Source organism: Oncorhynchus masou, chromosome 11 (assembly GCF_036934945.1).
Source record: "Oncorhynchus masou masou isolate Uvic2021 chromosome 11, UVic_Omas_1.1, whole genome shotgun sequence".
Lineage (NCBI taxonomy): Eukaryota > Metazoa > Chordata > Actinopteri > Salmoniformes > Salmonidae > Oncorhynchus > Oncorhynchus masou.
The window spans coordinates 30996655-31013759 of NC_088222.1; the positions used below are offsets into that span (position 1 = coordinate 30996655).

Below are 17105 nucleotides of genomic sequence, written 5' to 3' on the forward strand. Positions count from 1 at the left end.
GGGTGTTGAGCGTTCATAAAGTCATCAGTTAGTCTGCTCTCTGGCAAGTTCGACGTATTAGTAGCCAACTAACGTTACAGTGGGTAGCTAACATACCCGGTACATTACTGCTGTAATGATATGCAATGCAGTTCGTAAGGACAGCATAGCTAACAAATTGTCAGCCAACATAACATGCAACGTAACTTATTTGAAAAGTCATTACTTTATTACATTGCTGAACATTTTCTTAACATTTGTCATGATTACTTAAAGCAACAGATTTGTGTCCGCTCTCGTCGGACTTGGGCTGCATATTTTCAACCATACTCTTCAAATCTGAAAACGTTGTGAAGCCATGCCAATTTTCTGAAACCTTGCATTATGGGCCCTAAAAGCACGGAAATAGTGTCCATTGCTTGTATACTTCAAACTTCGGCGAATGTTCCCAACATCTGGGAACCTTTGGCATACTAACTATATCCAAATTGTGACTAATAAGCATACTACATACTCAATTGACGTTAGTGTGGTTAGTATGAGTATTCGAACACAACTAGAGACTAATCACACTCATGTGCTAAGGAGAGGATGGGGGAGGCACAATTGTGCATTTGTTGGTGGAGAGAAAAGTGAAAGCAAGGGCATTCATTGGGGAAGGATGTGAGGAAGGAGGGGTGGGTCATGTGAAGACTACTTAGCTGAAGACACCAATTGAGATGAGTCTTAGGTGTTGGTGTGTGTGTGTGTGTGTGTGTGTGTGTGTGTGTGTGTGTGTGTGAGCGCACGCGAGAGAGAGAGAGATGGGGTGTGTGAGAGAGGGTGTGGGGTCAATCAAAGTATAAATATAATTTAGACAATTGCAACATTGAAGGTAGGTGTGCATGATAATAGTCTATGTTATGTGGGACATGTGTCCTGCTCTGTGGCTTGAATTTGTGAACTCTGCGACCGTGAGAGACGTATCGGTCTCCCAGATACAGAGGTCCCGGTTACCTCAAAGGAGCGCATCTCCGTTTCACTCATGTATTTTTAGAGGTACTTCGCAGACGGCGGAATTCACACGGAACACATTATACAAGACATCATTGTTTTGTTGTCTTGTTGTTTAACATAGACAACTTCATCAACATTTTCTTAACATCCAGCCAGCTGCATGATCAAAAAATCGAATTGATCAAAAGCTGCAACAAATTTCGGTTTATACCTCCCGGTATCGACAATAAATGTTCATTAGACCTTAATTTTATTTATTCAATGGACATGTTAATTAACGTTGGTTGACGTCGTTATCAAATACCAACGACAATTGTATGCTGATATGCTGATGATTGGATTCTTACCTCTCGACTGCTGCCACTGGCTGGTGTTTTGTCACTCAACGAAATGTAACAGGCGCATCCGGCGTCTGCAATCTGAACACACACAAAACACACACACACACACACAAACAAAACACACACATGCCCTGGTACATAATTCATCTTCACGGGACCCCGTCCTATCTGTCGTCTATAACCAGCCGTCATCGTGACAAAATCACCCCACCCCACCCCACCCCAATCCCCCAGAGATTGTTCCCTTTTCACCAGAGCCCCGCAGTGCAAACTGCAAGGAGCGCAGCATAGACACTATTTATTTATACCCTCCCCGGGTAGAAGGTGGGGGCAGTGCAATGGAATGGCTTCCAAACTGGATCCCCGTCACCTGTTCACCTTGCTCACCAGTAGCGTCAACACACATACACACGTTTTCGAAGTGGTCAGCTGTGGTCTAGGCATAATGGGCCTCTAGATGCAATATTTGTAAAACAGAGATAAGCTACTTTGTTAAATGAACACTATCCCATTCCATCCTACGTTCAGAACATTGTGGGCTATTACTAGTTTGATACCCGCTGACATATCAAGCAGAAAAGGTCCCCTTCATAATCGGAGTATTGTCATAACTACCCCATAGAATAATGATAATGAGTATTATTATGAACGACCCGAGTGTGACTTTAAGACCGAGTTTAGCGCTTCCCGGTTGGTGTGTAACCCGAGCCAAGGGTAGCGACAGCTGGAGGAGCGAGACGAGGGGCAGCGGGAGAAGGGAGACGACGAGCCATTCGGAAATAACCTCTCGCTTTCTCTTTCTTTGAATTTGCACTTCACTCAAATCTGGAACTGTGCGTAAAGAGCAATGAACTTTGCGATGGCAAGGCACTCCTTTTGGACGTGTTTGATTGCAACTGCAGGCCTACTCTGGGGTGTGACAATACCAGGTAAGTGCGTATATTGATTATTTTTTTCTCATGGCCAGGATCAAGGCTCTTGGCAATGGCACCTCTCGGTGTTTTGACTATTAATTCCGATCTCCATGCCAAATGTGTCTGCGACTGTTGTTTTGGTGTTTCTATGGGCTTGTTATTATTGTTCCTGTGAGGCAGATGTCATGTTCATGTTTTTATAGGCGCTGTAAAAACTTTCACAAACATTGTTACAACTTTGGTGTTAGGGTTGACATGCCTAAATGTCAAACATGTTAATTGAAAAGGGTTCAATGGGTGATTTTAGCAAAGCAATCGGTCACTGACCATTTAAGGTCATTTTGCACTTTAAGTGTTATAGGTCGTTTGAAATGGTAAGTGTTACAGTCCCTATGGGTTTTACTCTACCCATATCTCATCATATATTGCCATGGCACTCAGCTGTGTCCTCTTGCTCGCACACACACACTCTCTCTCTCTCTCTCTCTCTCTCTCTCTCTCTCTCTCTCTCTCACTGCCTTGTGCAGTGAGTTGTAATGAGGAGTCTAAGCTGATTGGGGATCTGTTCAGAGGCTACAACAAGAACATCCGTCCAGCGGCGCACCCCACTGACAAGGTGGAGGTGCAGGTCAAGCTGATCCTCACCAACCTCATCTCCCTGGTGAGAGACAGACTACACCTGATGCAGTATAACGCCAACAACACATAGTACACACACAATACACACATTACGCATCTCAATAAGAATTTCATTGTACCAAGCATTTCATTGTCCTGCTTACCTTGTGTATCCTGTGCATCAGAGGAGGCTGGTGGAATGAGCTATAGGAGGGGCACATTGTTAAGGCTAGAATGGAATACATGGAACACATCAAACATATGGAAATCACATGTTTGACTCTGTTCCATTTATTCCATTCCAGCCATTACGATGAGCCTGTCTTCCTATAGCTCCTTCCAACAGCCTCCTCTGCTGTGCATATGCAAATAAACTTGACTTGACTTACTGCTGCAACATAACAATGCCATATAACAACACACAACATATACCAAACATATTACACACACATATTACACACCTGCTGCAACCCAACAACATTCCATACACATTACCAAACAGTCCTGTGCTTCAACCATGTGAGCTGTGTTGGTCACGAAATTTTGTCAGCCAGTGATTGTCAAGCAAATAACTGTCGGTCTCATGGTAATTGACCTTTAATTAACAAAAACACATTTAGCATCTTCTGGCTTCCACACACAAACCATTGGAATGTGTACATTTAAAACAAGTCTAATAAATCCATGTAATATAGCCTACACCTTCACAATAAATCATTAAATGTCTTATTTTAGACAGGTCTAAAGAAGCATGATATGAAGAAAATGTAGTCTATTTCAGAAGAACAGGATAGCATACTCTGAGTTGTCCTTATGTTAGGCCCTTATCTGACTATGCCATATGGCTGTGGGTTACACTAGTTCATTTAGCAGGCAAGATTTGCCTAGAATTCTGTGGCATTATTTTATAGTATGAAAAATACAATTGAACAAAGCTGAATAAAATAGAAAGGATATTTTCCCCAAATTATTTGAGGGAGTGCACACATGCGGCTATTCTGTGCTGAGCTGTTAACAAAGAAATAGGTTATCCTATATGCTTCATTTAGAGTTATTCATGTATCTTTAAGTGTTCTACAAACGTTGGGCTATATGTTTTGATTTTTAATTCATTGTAAGGTTGTGACTAATGATATTTTGAAAAGATCTTAGTCCTGTATTGACGCTTTGCCTGTTTGATGGTTCGTCGGAGGTTAATGCGGGATTTCTTATAAGCGTCCGGGTTAGAATCTTGCTCCTTGAAAGCGGCAGCTCTACCCTTTAGCTCAGTGTGGATCTTGCCTGTAATCCATGGCTTCTGGTTGGGGTATGTACATACAGTCACTGTGGGGACGACATCATCGTTGCACTTATTGATGAAGCCAGTGACTGATGTGGTGTACTCCTCAATTCCATCTGAAAAAGTCCCGGGACATATTCCAGTCTGTGCTAGAAAAACAGTTCTATAGCTTAGCATCTGCTTCATCTGATCGCTTTTTTACTGACCGAGTCACTCGTGCTTCCTGTTTTAGTTTTTGCTTGTAAGCAGGAATCAGGAGGATAGAATGATGGTCAGATTTGCCAAATGGAGTTCGAGGAAGAGCTTTGTACGCATCTCTGTATATGGAGTAAAGGTGGTCTAGAGTTTTTCCCCTATTGTTGCACATTTAACATGCTGATATAAATGAGGTACAGTGCCTTGCGAAAGTATTCGGCCCCCTTGAACTTTGCAACCTTTTGCCACATTTCAGGCTTCAAACATAAAGATATAAAACTGTATTTTTTGTGTGAAGAATCAACAACAAGTGGGACACAATCATGAAGTGGAACGACAGTTATTGGATATTTCAAACTTTTTTAACAAATCAAAAACTGAAAAATTGGGCGTGCAAATTTAGTCAGCCCCCTTAAGTTAATACTTTGTAGTGCCACCTTTTGCTGCGATTACAGCTGTAAGTCGCTTGGGGTATGTCTCTATCAGTTTTGCACATCGAGAGACTGAAATTTTTTCCCATTCCTCCTTGCAAAACAGCTCGAGCTCAGTGAGGTTGGATGGAGAGCATTTGTGAACAGCAGTTTTCAGTTCTTTCCACAGATTCTCGATTGGATTCAGGTCTGGACTTTGACTTGGCCATTCTAACACCTGGATATGTTTATTTTTGAACCATTCCATTGTAGATTTTGCTTTTTGTTTTGGATCATTGTCTTGTTGGAAGACAAATCCCCGTCCCAGTCTCAGGTCTTTTGCAGACTCCATCAGGTTTTCTTCCAGAATGGTCCTGTATTTGGCTCCATCCATCTTCCCATCAATTTTAACCATCGTCCCTGTCCCTGCTGAAGAAAAGCAGGCCCAAACCATGATGCTGCCACCACCATGTTTGACAGTGGGGATGTTGTGTTCAGGGTGATGAGCAGTGTTGCTTTTACGCCAAACATAACATTTTGCATTGTTGCCAAAAAGTTCAATTTTGGTTTCATCTGACCAGAGCACCTTCTTCCACATGTTTGGTGTGTCTCCCAGGTGGCTTGTGGCAAACTTTAAACAACACTTTTTATGGATATCTTTAAGAAATGGCTTTCTTCTTGCCACTCTTCCATAAAGGCCAGATTTGTGCAATATACGACTGATTGTTGCCCTATGGACAGAGTCTCCCACCTCAGCTGTAGATCTCTGCAGTTCATCCAGAGTGATCATGGGCATCTTGGCTGCATCTCTGATCAGTCTTCTCCTTGTATGAGCTGAAAGTTTAGAGGGACGGCCAGGTCTTGGTAGATTTGCAGTGGTCTGATACTCCTTCCATTTCAATATTATCGCTTGCACAGTGCTCCTTGGGATGTTTAAAGCTTGGGAAATCTTTTTGTATCCAAATCCGGCTTTAAACTTCTTCACAACAGTATCTCGGACCTGCCTGGTGTGTTCCTTGTTCTTCATGATGCTCTCTGCGCTTTTAACGGACCTCTGAGACTATCACAGTGCAGGTGCATTTATACGGAGACTTGATTACACACAGGTGGATTGTATTTATCATCATTAGTCATTTAGGTCAACATTGGATCATTCAGAGATCCTCACTGAACTTCTGGAGAGAGTTTGCTGCACTGAAAGTAAAGGGGCTGAATAATTTTGCACGCCCAATTTTTCAGTTTTTGATTTGTTAAAAAAGTTTGAAATATCCAATAAATGTCGTTCCACTTCATGATTGTGTCCCACTTGTTGTTGATTCTTCACAAAAAAATACAGTTTTATATCTTTATGTTTGAAGCCTGAAATGTGGCAAAAGGTCGCAAAGTTCAAGGGGGCCGAATACTTTCGCAAGGCACTGTACCTCATTTATATCAGCATGTTACATGTGCAACAATAGGGGAAAAACTCTAGACCACCTTTACTCCATATACAGAGATGCGTACAAAGCTCTTCCTCGAACTCCATTTGGCAAATCTGACCATCATTCTATCCTCCTGATTCCTGCTTACAAGCAAAAACTAAAACAGGAAGCACGAGTGACTCGGTCAGTAAAAAAGCAATCAGATGAAGCAGATGCTAAGCTATAGAACTGTTCGCAAGGCACTGTAAAATGGGTTTTAAGTTTCCCTACTTAAAGTCCCCGGCTACTTTAATGCCAGCTGTATGTTATTCATGTCGTCGTTCAGCCATGACTTGGTGAAACACAAGATATTACCGTTTTTAATGTCCTTTTGGTAGGATATCTGTGCTTTTAGTTCGTCCAATTTATTTTCCAGCAATTGTACGTTGGCCAGTAGTATGGATGGCAAGGGCAGATTAGCCACTCCTCACCGGATCCTCAAAAGGCACCCCGATCTCTTTCCGCGATATCTTTTTAGTCTCTTTCTCCTCCGAATGACGGGGATGAGGGCCTGTTCGGGTGTCTGGAGTAAATCCCATTCATCTGATTAATTAAAGAGAAATTCTTCATACAGTTCAAGGTGAGTAATCACTGTTCTGATTTCCAGAATCTCTTTTCGGTCATAACAGACGGTAGCTGCAGCATTATGTCATTACAAAAAAATGACAAAAAATGCGAAAAACTAACAGAAAAGCACGGTTGGTCAAGAGCCCACGAAATGGCAGCTATCCTCCCCGGCGCAATCTGTAGTTGGAAAGTTGAGAAATAAATATGGTAGGCCCAGCCTATAGAAAGCTGATGGCATCCTTTTTATTAGTGGTCATCACTGTGTTTTCTAGCCTATATAAATGTTGCGCAACATGAGCTCATGGGCTCTCATGAAGTGTTTGATTATATTTTTGAATACATTTGAATGGATGTCAGAGTGATTAGAGGGACAATAGAGTGCTGAGTACCAGGCAGTTAGCAAGTTTGGTATGCTACAAATGACCAGCAGCAGCATCAGAGCTTGGAGAAGCCTAATTACCGTGACTAAACGGTCACGTGGAATTTGACTGCCTTCATGACTTGTGACCGCTGGTATGGTGGCAACAATGTGGCCGCAACAGCCCTAGGTACACTACAATACTATCACATATCAAACTGTCCCGCATAATCCCATAGAGTTGCCACAGTTACCAACTACCCTTTCACAATCTCACTGCACCTCCACATGTATTCCTGTAAGGTTATGTAGGCTACCGAAATAAAGTAGACAAATGTCTGCATCAGACCATTATATATGTCCTCTGTTACAGAACGAAAAGGAAGAGACTCTCACGACTAATGTCTGGATTGAGATCGTGAGTGTTTCTCTCATTGTAAACCATTTTTTTTGTTGATATTGTATCTTCTCAATTAGTTTAACATGTGTTTCCTGCATACGTCTTTGACTAGATTATTTCAGTTTTTTTTATTTTCTCCTACTTTTACCTGATTTCTAGCTGTGTGTCTTTTATTCCCTCTAATCCTCTCACGCTCTCTACTTTGTCTACACCCTTTGCTCCCTCCTACAGCAATGGAATGATATTCGCCTGGCCTGGAACACCTCTGAGTATTTTGGCATTGAGGTTATCCGTGTGCCTTACAACACAGTGTGGCTTCCTGACATTGTCCTTGAGAACAAGTGAGTCAGTAGAGGAGGGCTTTCAACTTCTTTTTCCTTTTTTCCTCATTCTGATTTCCCCCCTTCTGTGGCACTGCTATGTTTTGACCAATAGACTCTTGAACTCTTTTCATCGCCCTCTCTACCCTTTACTTCCACCTCCTCTCTTCCCCTCCTCCGTTCCCTCTCCTCTCTCCCTCCTCCTCTGCAGCATCGATGGCAAGTTTGACGTGGCCTACTATGCCAATGTGTTAATCTACTCCAGTGGCTACATGTACTGGCTGCCTCCAGCTATCTACCGCAGCACATGTGCCATAGAAATCACCTACTTCCCCTTTGACTACCAGAACTGCACTTTAGTCTTTAGGTCCCAGACATACAGTGCAAATGAGTTGGAAATCATGCTGGCTGTTGACACGGAGACTGAACAGCCCATTGAGTGGGTGGACATTGATCCTGAGGCCTTCACTGGTATACACACACTAATGTTGCAATGTTTTGTTTTTATGGATTTGAATACATTCTATTTCAAAACCTACTACCCCACCTTGATAGTTTCCCACCGCTACTCTGGTCCTGCATGTGTGACCAAAATACAGTATATGAAACTTTGTAGTTCCTCAAAATCAATCTGTAGGCCTACACCTATCTGCAAACAACTGACACAACCCCTCAACTGGTCCAATCCTAATGAAATGGTTTCTACTCATCCCAGTGTCTTTGTTTCCAACCTGTTAGAGAATGGTGAGTGGGCCATAAAGCACCGGCCAGCCAGGAAGCTGATCAACTCACGCTACACTCCTGATGACCTGGAGTACCAGGAGATCTCCTTCAACCTGGTCATCCAGAGGAAACCTCTGTTCTACATCATCAACATCATTCTGCCCTGCTCACTTATCTCCTCCCTGGTCGTCCTGGCCTACTTCCTACCTGCACAGGGTCAGTGGCAACGTTGCTGCTGATTGGTCAGTGGTATAAGGGTGTAACTTAGGGTTAGTGAAACGGGAAGATGATGCAGTATGCCATCACCAACTGAAGTTAGCAGTTGTCCGCTAGTGTTACTAGTGTTGCTTTGTATATTGACTATTATTTCAAATTATTTATATTTAAGAAATGCTCCAACACAGATATAATGGTTTTGAGTTTCAAACTAGAGAATTCACTGTATGTTGTTGGACTTTAGTTGGACTTGGTTAGCCTGTGCGATAGAACGTCAATAGGTTTCTGCATCCCAACTAAAGCACTTGGAAGCATTTGGAAACACTAGAATACTCTCATGTTATGTCTGGAATTGCTAGAGTACAGTATAATATGCCCGTTGTCATCTATGAGGATGATGATGGGAAAAGCACTGCACTCCTTTCTGTACCTCTCTGACTCTCCATTGTCCCCTTCACAGCTGGGGGACAGAAGTTGACTGTGTCCATCTCTGTCCTGCTGGCTCAGACTGTCTTCCTCTTTCTTATTGCTCAGAAGGTCCCTGAGACATCTCTCAATGTCCCTCTCATTGGCAAGTGAGTAAGAATTTCTACAGTCTCTTGCTTACCGCCTTCCTCCATACACAGTATTTCTGTAACACCATAAGAGAGCTCAATCCCCTCTCCATCCACATCTGTCTGTTCTTCTCTTCCCAGGTACCTGATCTTTGTCATGTCTGTGACAACGCTCATCGCCACCAACCAAATCGTGGTGCTCAACATCTCCCTCCGCAGTCCCAACACCCACACCATGTCTCACACTATCAAACACGTATGTCTACAGTAACTGTGTAATAACACGGTAGGTTGAAATCAAAACCAAAGTCAAGGCTCCTGTAACACTGGCCCAAACAGACATAGACAAAGTAAAAGTCATCTGTATTAAGAAACAATACGATATGATAAAATGCTAATTTATCAGAACGAATATTCAACTTTTTTCTTGTCAAACTAATACCTATTCCACCGTTCCTCTCCTCTGTTCAGGTCTTCCTGGAGCTTGTCCCTCGATTCCTGGGTATGGACCCTCTGGTGGACGATGGAGAGGCGGAGGCGGAGGTGAATGGAGTGAGGGAGCGCCGGCGTAGCTCGTTCGGCCTGATGCAGAGAGCGGAGGAGTATGTGCTAAAACAACCACGCAGCGAGATGATGTTTGACAAACAGAGAGAGAGGCATGGCCTCACACGATCCGTTGGTAAGATTAAGGAAAGAGATACTGGTAGGGAGTGAAGGGTAGCACATGGGGGAATCTTTATTTGAGGCGACAGTACAGAATGTCACCTTTTATTTTAGGGTATTTTCATACATGCTGTATCTGTTGTACCATTTAGAAATGAACACTTTTTATGTATCTAGTCACCCCTACTGAAGGTGTCATAACTATTTGGAAAAATGCACTTATAGTATATTAATTAAAGTAGTAAAAAGTGTAGCATTTGGCCCCATATCCCTAGCATGCAATGACTACATCAAGCATGTGACTCTATAAACTTGCTGCATGTATTTGCAGTTTATTTTGTTTTTGGATTATGTTGAATTGTGAATAATGATGAGTGAGTAAATTACAGAAGCATAAATATCACCCCCCCCCCCCCCCCCGAAAATGCTAACCTCCCCCGTTATTGGTAATGGTGAGAGGTTAGCATATTTTGGGGGTATGATCTTTGTGCATCTGTAAATTCTTCACATTTATCATTATTCACGATTCATTAATGATTCCCTGTAATCAAGGTAGGACCCACATTATTCTAAAAGTGTTTAGAAACACATTATATTCTTATTTACAATAAAAGTGACTCCACAATAACACAATGCATTATATACCATTCATTTCTATTGGGCACAAGATAATCCTAAACAGAAACTAAACAAATTGCAAAGGCATCCAACAGGTTTGTAAAGTGACAAACGTGATGTAGTCATTGTGTGCTAGGAATATGAGAACAAATACTAAACCTTTGACTACATTAATACACTATAAATTAATTTGTCCAAATATGACACCTTCAAATTGTGGGACTAAATACGTAAAGTGCTTTCATTTCTAAACGGTAAAACAGATATGTATGAAAATACCCTCAAATAAAAGGTAACATTCTGTACTATCACCTCATATTAAACATTTGATCTCAAATCCAAAATTATGGAGTGTAGAACGAAATTAAACGTTTTAGCCTCACTGTCCAAATAAATACGGAGTGGAATGTATGTGCATTATCCAGCAAGCCACTTTTCTGAATAGATGTGTCTGGCTCATTTAACATTTAAGTCATTTAGCAGACGCTCTTATCCAGAGCGACTTACAAGTTAATTTTTACCTTTATTTAACCAGGCAAGTCAGTTAAGAACACATTCTTATTTTCAATGACGGCCTGGGAACAGTGGGTTAACTGCCTGTTCAGGGGCAGAACGACAGATTTGTACCTTGTCGGCTCGGGGGTTTGAACTCACAACCTTGCGGTTACTAGTCCAACGCTCTAACCACTAGGCTACCCTGCCGCCCCGCTCAATTTTAATTGGTTTTAAAAATAATTTTGGTTGTATTTGCTATTATAAATATGAATCACAATCAATGGGAAAAGGAGAGGGGATAAAGATTAGCACTGTGGTCCATCATCAGCGTACCTTTAGGTAACTGTATGTGTCTCTGCTACACTAGTGGATGATATTGATGTCTCTCTGCTACCCTCTAGTGGATGGTATTGATGTGTCACTGCTACCCTCTAGTGCACATATGTCAGAGTCAAGGCCCGCGGGCCACATCCGGCCCGCGAGAAGGTTTTTTACGGCCCCTGGGATGATCTTGATTTATTATTAGAACCGGCCCGCAGACCGCAGCAAGCCGGCAGCCCGCAAATCTTTTACATGCACCAATACTACATTTCCCACAATGCAACGGTGACGCACCGAGCAGTAGGCTGCTTCATTTCAATATTTATTGGCACAGCAGTCGTCAGCATCACAGTAAAATTAACTTTCAGATACCCATCAAAAATGGCAAAACGGAAGGTGGACACTGAGAACCGGGGGTTTCAAACAAGGTGGGAGTCGGAGTATATGTTCACGGAGGTAGCTGGAAAACCTGTGTGTCTTCTGTGTGGAGAAAGTGTGGCGGTACTGAAAGAGTATAATCTGAGACGACATTATGAAACGAAACACGCGGACAAAAACAAGAATATGGACATGGAACAAAGGCTACAAAAGGCAGAGGAATTAAAACGAGGCCTCAAATCTCGACAGGCTCTGTTCAAAAAAGCCAAATCACAAGGCCAGGCTGCTGTCAAGGCCAGTTTTATTTTGGCAGAAGAGATCGCTAAATCAGCCCGGCCATTTACGGAGGGGATTTCATCAAAAACTGCATGATTAAAGTTTGTGACGAAGTTTGCCCAGAAAAAGGCAACTCTTTTTAAATGTGAGTCTGAGCAGAAACACCATTGCCGAGAGAGTAGACCAGTTGTCCATCAATCTAAAAGAGCAGCTTGTGAAAAAGGGAAAAGATTTCATTGCATATTCCTTGGCTGTGGATGAGAGCACCGACATTTCTGACATTGCCCAGTTGTCAATTTTCATCCGCGGAGTGGACTCCAGCCTAAGCGTGACAGAGGAGTTTTTGGCTTTACGTCCTATGCATGGCACAACTACGGGGCATGATTTGTATGAAGAGGTGTCAAGATGTGTAAATGAGATGGAGCTGCCTTGGGAAAAACTCGTGGGTTTGACAACCGACGGAGCACCTGCGATGTGTGGACACAGGAGCGGACTGGTGGCGAAGATACGGGAAAAGATGCAAGAGGAAAACGCGACAGGTGAGCTGACAGCTTATCATTGTATCATACACCAGGAAGCGTTGTGCGGTAAAGCCTTGAAAATGGAGCATGTAATGAGCATCATCACGCGCACAGTTAACTTTATCAGAGCCAAAGGTTTGAATCACCGCCAGTTCAAGGCATTTCTGACGGAGTTAGAAACGGAGCATGGTGATTTGCCTTATCACACAGAGGTGCGATGGCTAAGCCAGGGAAAGGTGCTTCAAAGATGTTTCGAGCTTCGTGAGGAGATTTGTCTGTTCTTGGACAGCAAAGGGAAAGACACAAAACAACTCCGAGACGAAATGTTTCTGTGTGAAATGGCTTTTCTGTGTGACATTACGAGTCATCTGAATGCAATGAACTTGCAGCTGCAGGGTCGGGATCATGTCATCTCTGATATGTACAGTACAGTGAAGGCATTTAAAACCAAACTGACTCTGTGGGAGACGCAGATGCGGAAAGAAAATTTGAGCCACTTTCCCAGCTGCCAGACCATGAAAGAGAAGCTCTCTACCAGTGCGTTCCCGAGCGCACAGTTGGCTGATAAAATAGGTATGCTTGCCGCTGACTTTCGACGCCGATTTGCTGACTTTGAAGCACAAAAAGCAGGTTGGAACTGCTCGGTAACCCATTTGCTGTTGACGTGGAAAGCTCACCACCAAACCTCCAAATGGAGTTGATTGACCTCCAATGCAATGATGCACTGAGGGCAAAATATGCGGCAGTGGGTGCTGCGGAGTTCGCCCGTTTCCTCCCCGACACAATGCCCCAGCTGCGCATCCAGGCTGCTCAAACGTTGTCTATGTTTGGCAGCACATACCTGTGTGAACAACTTTTTTCTTTGATGAACCTGAACAAAACATCACACAGAAGTCGACTTACTGCTGAACACCTCCACTCAATTCTGAGGATTTCCTCAGCTCAGAGCCTTACCCCGAACATTGATGAACTTGTGGAAAAGATGGGACACCACCAAGTATCACCCTCAACCTCAAACAAGTGAACATTACTGTGCAATCACATATTTAGAGTTTTTACTCAGTTCAAGTTTAAAAGTTAAAGTTTAATATTTGTTTTCACTGCATGTTACTTCTCCTTAAACAAAGTGTTGTTTTTGATTAATAGATTTTTGCACTTTATTTTATTGTATTTCAATCCAATTATATTTTAAAAATATTTCAGTTGAGTGGATGATAGAAAATTGCTATTATTGTTTTTTTCTTTGAAGTAAATTTAGCCCACTTTTGCTAAAATAGAAAATATAGGCTACTGATGGTGCCTTGAATACCGGTTTCTTTCATTTAATGTTCATGTTATGGGGATTTTTATATAAAGGAAATTTGTCTTTTGTGTCTGTTGAAAATTAAAGATTACTGACAGAGCCATAAGAAAATATTGCTTTATTTATCTGATCATATTGGAATATATTTGTTAGGTTTTCAGTAGGTTCAATTAGGTTCACTAGACTATATGCGTCATTTAAAAAATTTTCAATGAACATTCGAACAGTCCGGCCCTCGGCTTGTAGCTAAATTTTTTATTTGGCCCTCCGTCCATTTGACTTTGACACCCCTGCTCTAGTGGATGATATTGATGTGTCACTGCTACCCTCTAGTGGATGGGATTGATGTGTCTCTGCTACCCTCTAGTGGATGGTATTGATGTCTCTCTGCTACCCTCTAGTGGATGGTATTGATGTCTCTCTGCTACCCTCTAGTGGATGATATTGATGTGTCACTGCTACCCTCTAGTGGATGGGATTGATGTGTCTCTGCTACCCTCTAGTGGATGGTATTGATGTGTCTCTGCTACTCTCTAGTGGATGGGATTGATGTGAGCACCACAGCCAGCCTGTACAAGAGCCTCGCCCAAGCTGCTCCTGAAATCAAGGAATGTGTGGATGCTTGTAACTTTATCACTGAGAGCACAAAGCAAGCCAATGACATTGGATCAGTAAGTATTGCTTTTACTCTGGGGATCAGGGGTCAATTTCATCTGAATTCAGCCAGTGCAAGGCCGTGTTCACAAAGAGTGCTAATCCAGATTTAATGTGATAAAATAAATAATTATGATTAAAAGGCTTACTCTGAGACACTTTGTGAATACTGGCCCACGATGAGCTGAGAGTTGAGAAATCCTGATAGAACATTGTGGGTTATTATCTCCCCACTTCTACCCCCTTCTGACTCACTGTTAACTGTCCCATAGGAAATGGAGAGCTGGGTATTGATTGGGAAGATGATTGACAAGGTTTGTTTCTGGGTGGCCATGGCTCTCTTCTCCATTGGAACGGTTGCCATCTTCCTCACGGGACATTTCAACTCTGTCCCAGATTTTCCATTCCCTGGGGAAAACAAACGATACCTCCCCAGTTAGGGCGGCAAGGCAACCCCCCCTTAACCTGGTCACAGGTTTTAGGGCACATCATCATCGTCTTCATATCATTGAGAGCTAAGATTTATTCACTTCTTACTCTTACTTACTTATTTGTCTTTTTAGCAGTAGATGACTGAAAATGGTATCGTCTTGATATGATGTAATCCTTTTTGATAAATATTTCATACTGTGTTTTGAGTTTTAGCTTAACCATTTCTTGTTATGTGTGATTTACATGTGTGCATTTTATTTTTTATAAGGCCTGTGACATGAAAATGCCAAAAACCTCGAACAGTTAGTGGCAAAGCAGTTGTGAAATTAATTCAACAAGTCTGCTGTGGGCTTTTGTGCACCATAAAGTTAGATCTCTGTTTTAGCCTTCAACCTTATTCATACCTTAGTCTTTACACACCACATTAGGAGGACGCTGCAGATCACCTATACCCTGCGGAATTCTTGTCTTTCTTGTATCTCACTGTATGGTGCACTCAGCACACAAAACACATGCTCTTTCCATGATATAGACTGACCAGGTGAAAGCTATGATCCCTTATTGATGCCACTTGTTAATCCACTTCAATCAGTGTAGATGAAGGGGAGGAGACAGGTTAAAGAAGTATTTTTAAGCCTTGAGACAGTTGAGACACGGATTGTGTGTGTGTACCATTCAGAAGGTGAATTTAAAAAAAATGTAAGTGACTTATGGTATGGTAATAGGAGTATGGTAATAGGAGTATGGTAATAGGAGTATGGTAATAGGAGTATGGTAATAGGAGTATGGTAATAGGAGTATGGTAATAGGAGTATGGTAATAGGTGTCAGGCACATTGGTTTGTGTCAAGAACTGCAACAGTGCTGGGTTTTAAATGCTCAACGGTTTCCCATGTGTATCAAGAAATCAAGAATGGTTCACCACCCAAAGGACATCCAGACAACTTGACAGAACTGTGGCAACCATTGGAGTCAACATGGGCCAGGATCCCTGTGGAACGCTTTTAACACCCTGTAGAGTCCATGCCCGGACGGATTGAGGCGGTTCTGAGTGCAAAAAGGGGGGTGTTCAACTCAATATTAGGAAAGTGTTCCTAATGTTTGGTATACTCAGTGTATATGTGACACAGGTCTTTACTGATGGATACAATGCAATGTAAGAAGACCATATACTGTAAGAATATTTGATTTAACTAGTTACTTTAATTTACACACAGTACATTTACATGGTTAAGTGAATTGTTCTGTTTAACATCTAAGAATGACACAATGACACAGAGACTTAATTAAAAGTTAGAAACAGAGGCCTTGCCTTCCTTTCTGTCCAATTTGTGCCTCATTTTTAAAATGTTATGTAAATATACCATTTATTTTTTGTATACAATTACAATCCTACACAATTAAATCCCCTGTGCTGCTGATGAAATCTATGCAATCAACATGAACAACAATGCATATAATAATTTGTGTATTTTTAAAATTATTTTTATGTTTTAATTTGAACCTTTATTTAACTGAGCATTCGAATAGGCATGTCAGTTAAGAACAAATTCTTATATATAATGACGGCCTACACCGGCAAAACCCAGACAACGCTGGTTTAATTGTGTGCCACTTTATGGGACTCCCAATCACGGCCGGTTGTGATACAACCTGGTTTAACATTATGGACATTGAATATATTGAGTTTTAGTATTAAGAGGATATGTTGGATGGTACATAGAGTCAGTACAAACTTTTGAGATTCAAACCATTACTTAAAAGTACTGTGTTGTACTTGTTTTAGACAACAACAAAAAATACTGTATAATGAGTGTTATTAGTATTTTATGTTATTAATACTGTAATAATTAAATCTAATAAATGTTTTATCGAAAGACTGTTGGGATCATTGTAGAGAGGGTGCACATACAAGATGTGGCTATTCAATCTTGAAATGGCAGTTTGAGATGGTTTTGAAATATCAGACAATGTTGAAGATTAAGGTAGCTCCAGACCACCTCCAAAACACTGCTTGTCTGAGTCCAAGTCTTGATTAGAATCACATGGGAATCCAAACACAACCCCGCTTTCCTAGAGATTAAATCACATGGGAATCCAAGCACAACCCTGCTT

The 17105-nt window shown here is 41.8% G+C and overlaps 1 protein-coding gene across 1 annotated transcript; it reads left to right on the plus strand.

Moving 5' to 3' along the window:
- The first annotated feature begins 1986 nt into the window (after positions 1 to 1986).
- Positions 1987 to 16839, plus strand: chrne (cholinergic receptor, nicotinic, epsilon). Its single transcript, XM_064978197.1, has 11 exons — positions 1987 to 2245; positions 2758 to 2891; positions 7491 to 7535; positions 7749 to 7858; positions 8049 to 8308; positions 8576 to 8776; positions 9237 to 9351; positions 9472 to 9586; positions 9802 to 10009; positions 14443 to 14576; positions 14832 to 16839. The coding sequence occupies exons 1-11, from the start codon at positions 2164 to 2166 to the stop codon at positions 14997 to 14999; spliced, it is 1572 nt and encodes a 523-aa protein (XP_064834269.1). The 5' UTR covers positions 1987 to 2163; the 3' UTR covers positions 15000 to 16839.
- Positions 16840 to 17105: the final 266 nt, after the last annotated feature.

Excerpts from the sequence above, each read along its gene's own strand:
- chrne (XM_064978197.1), top strand. The coding sequence starts at position 2,164 with ATGAACTTTGCGATGGCAAGGCACTCCTTTTGGACGTGTTTGATTGCA. Across the intron at positions 7,536-7,748 it reads CTAATGTCTGGATTGAGATC|CAATGGAATGATATTCGCCT; the intron begins GTGAGTGTTTCT and ends TCCCTCCTACAG. Across the intron at positions 7,859-8,048 it reads GACATTGTCCTTGAGAACAA|CATCGATGGCAAGTTTGACG; the intron begins GTGAGTCAGTAG and ends CCTCCTCTGCAG.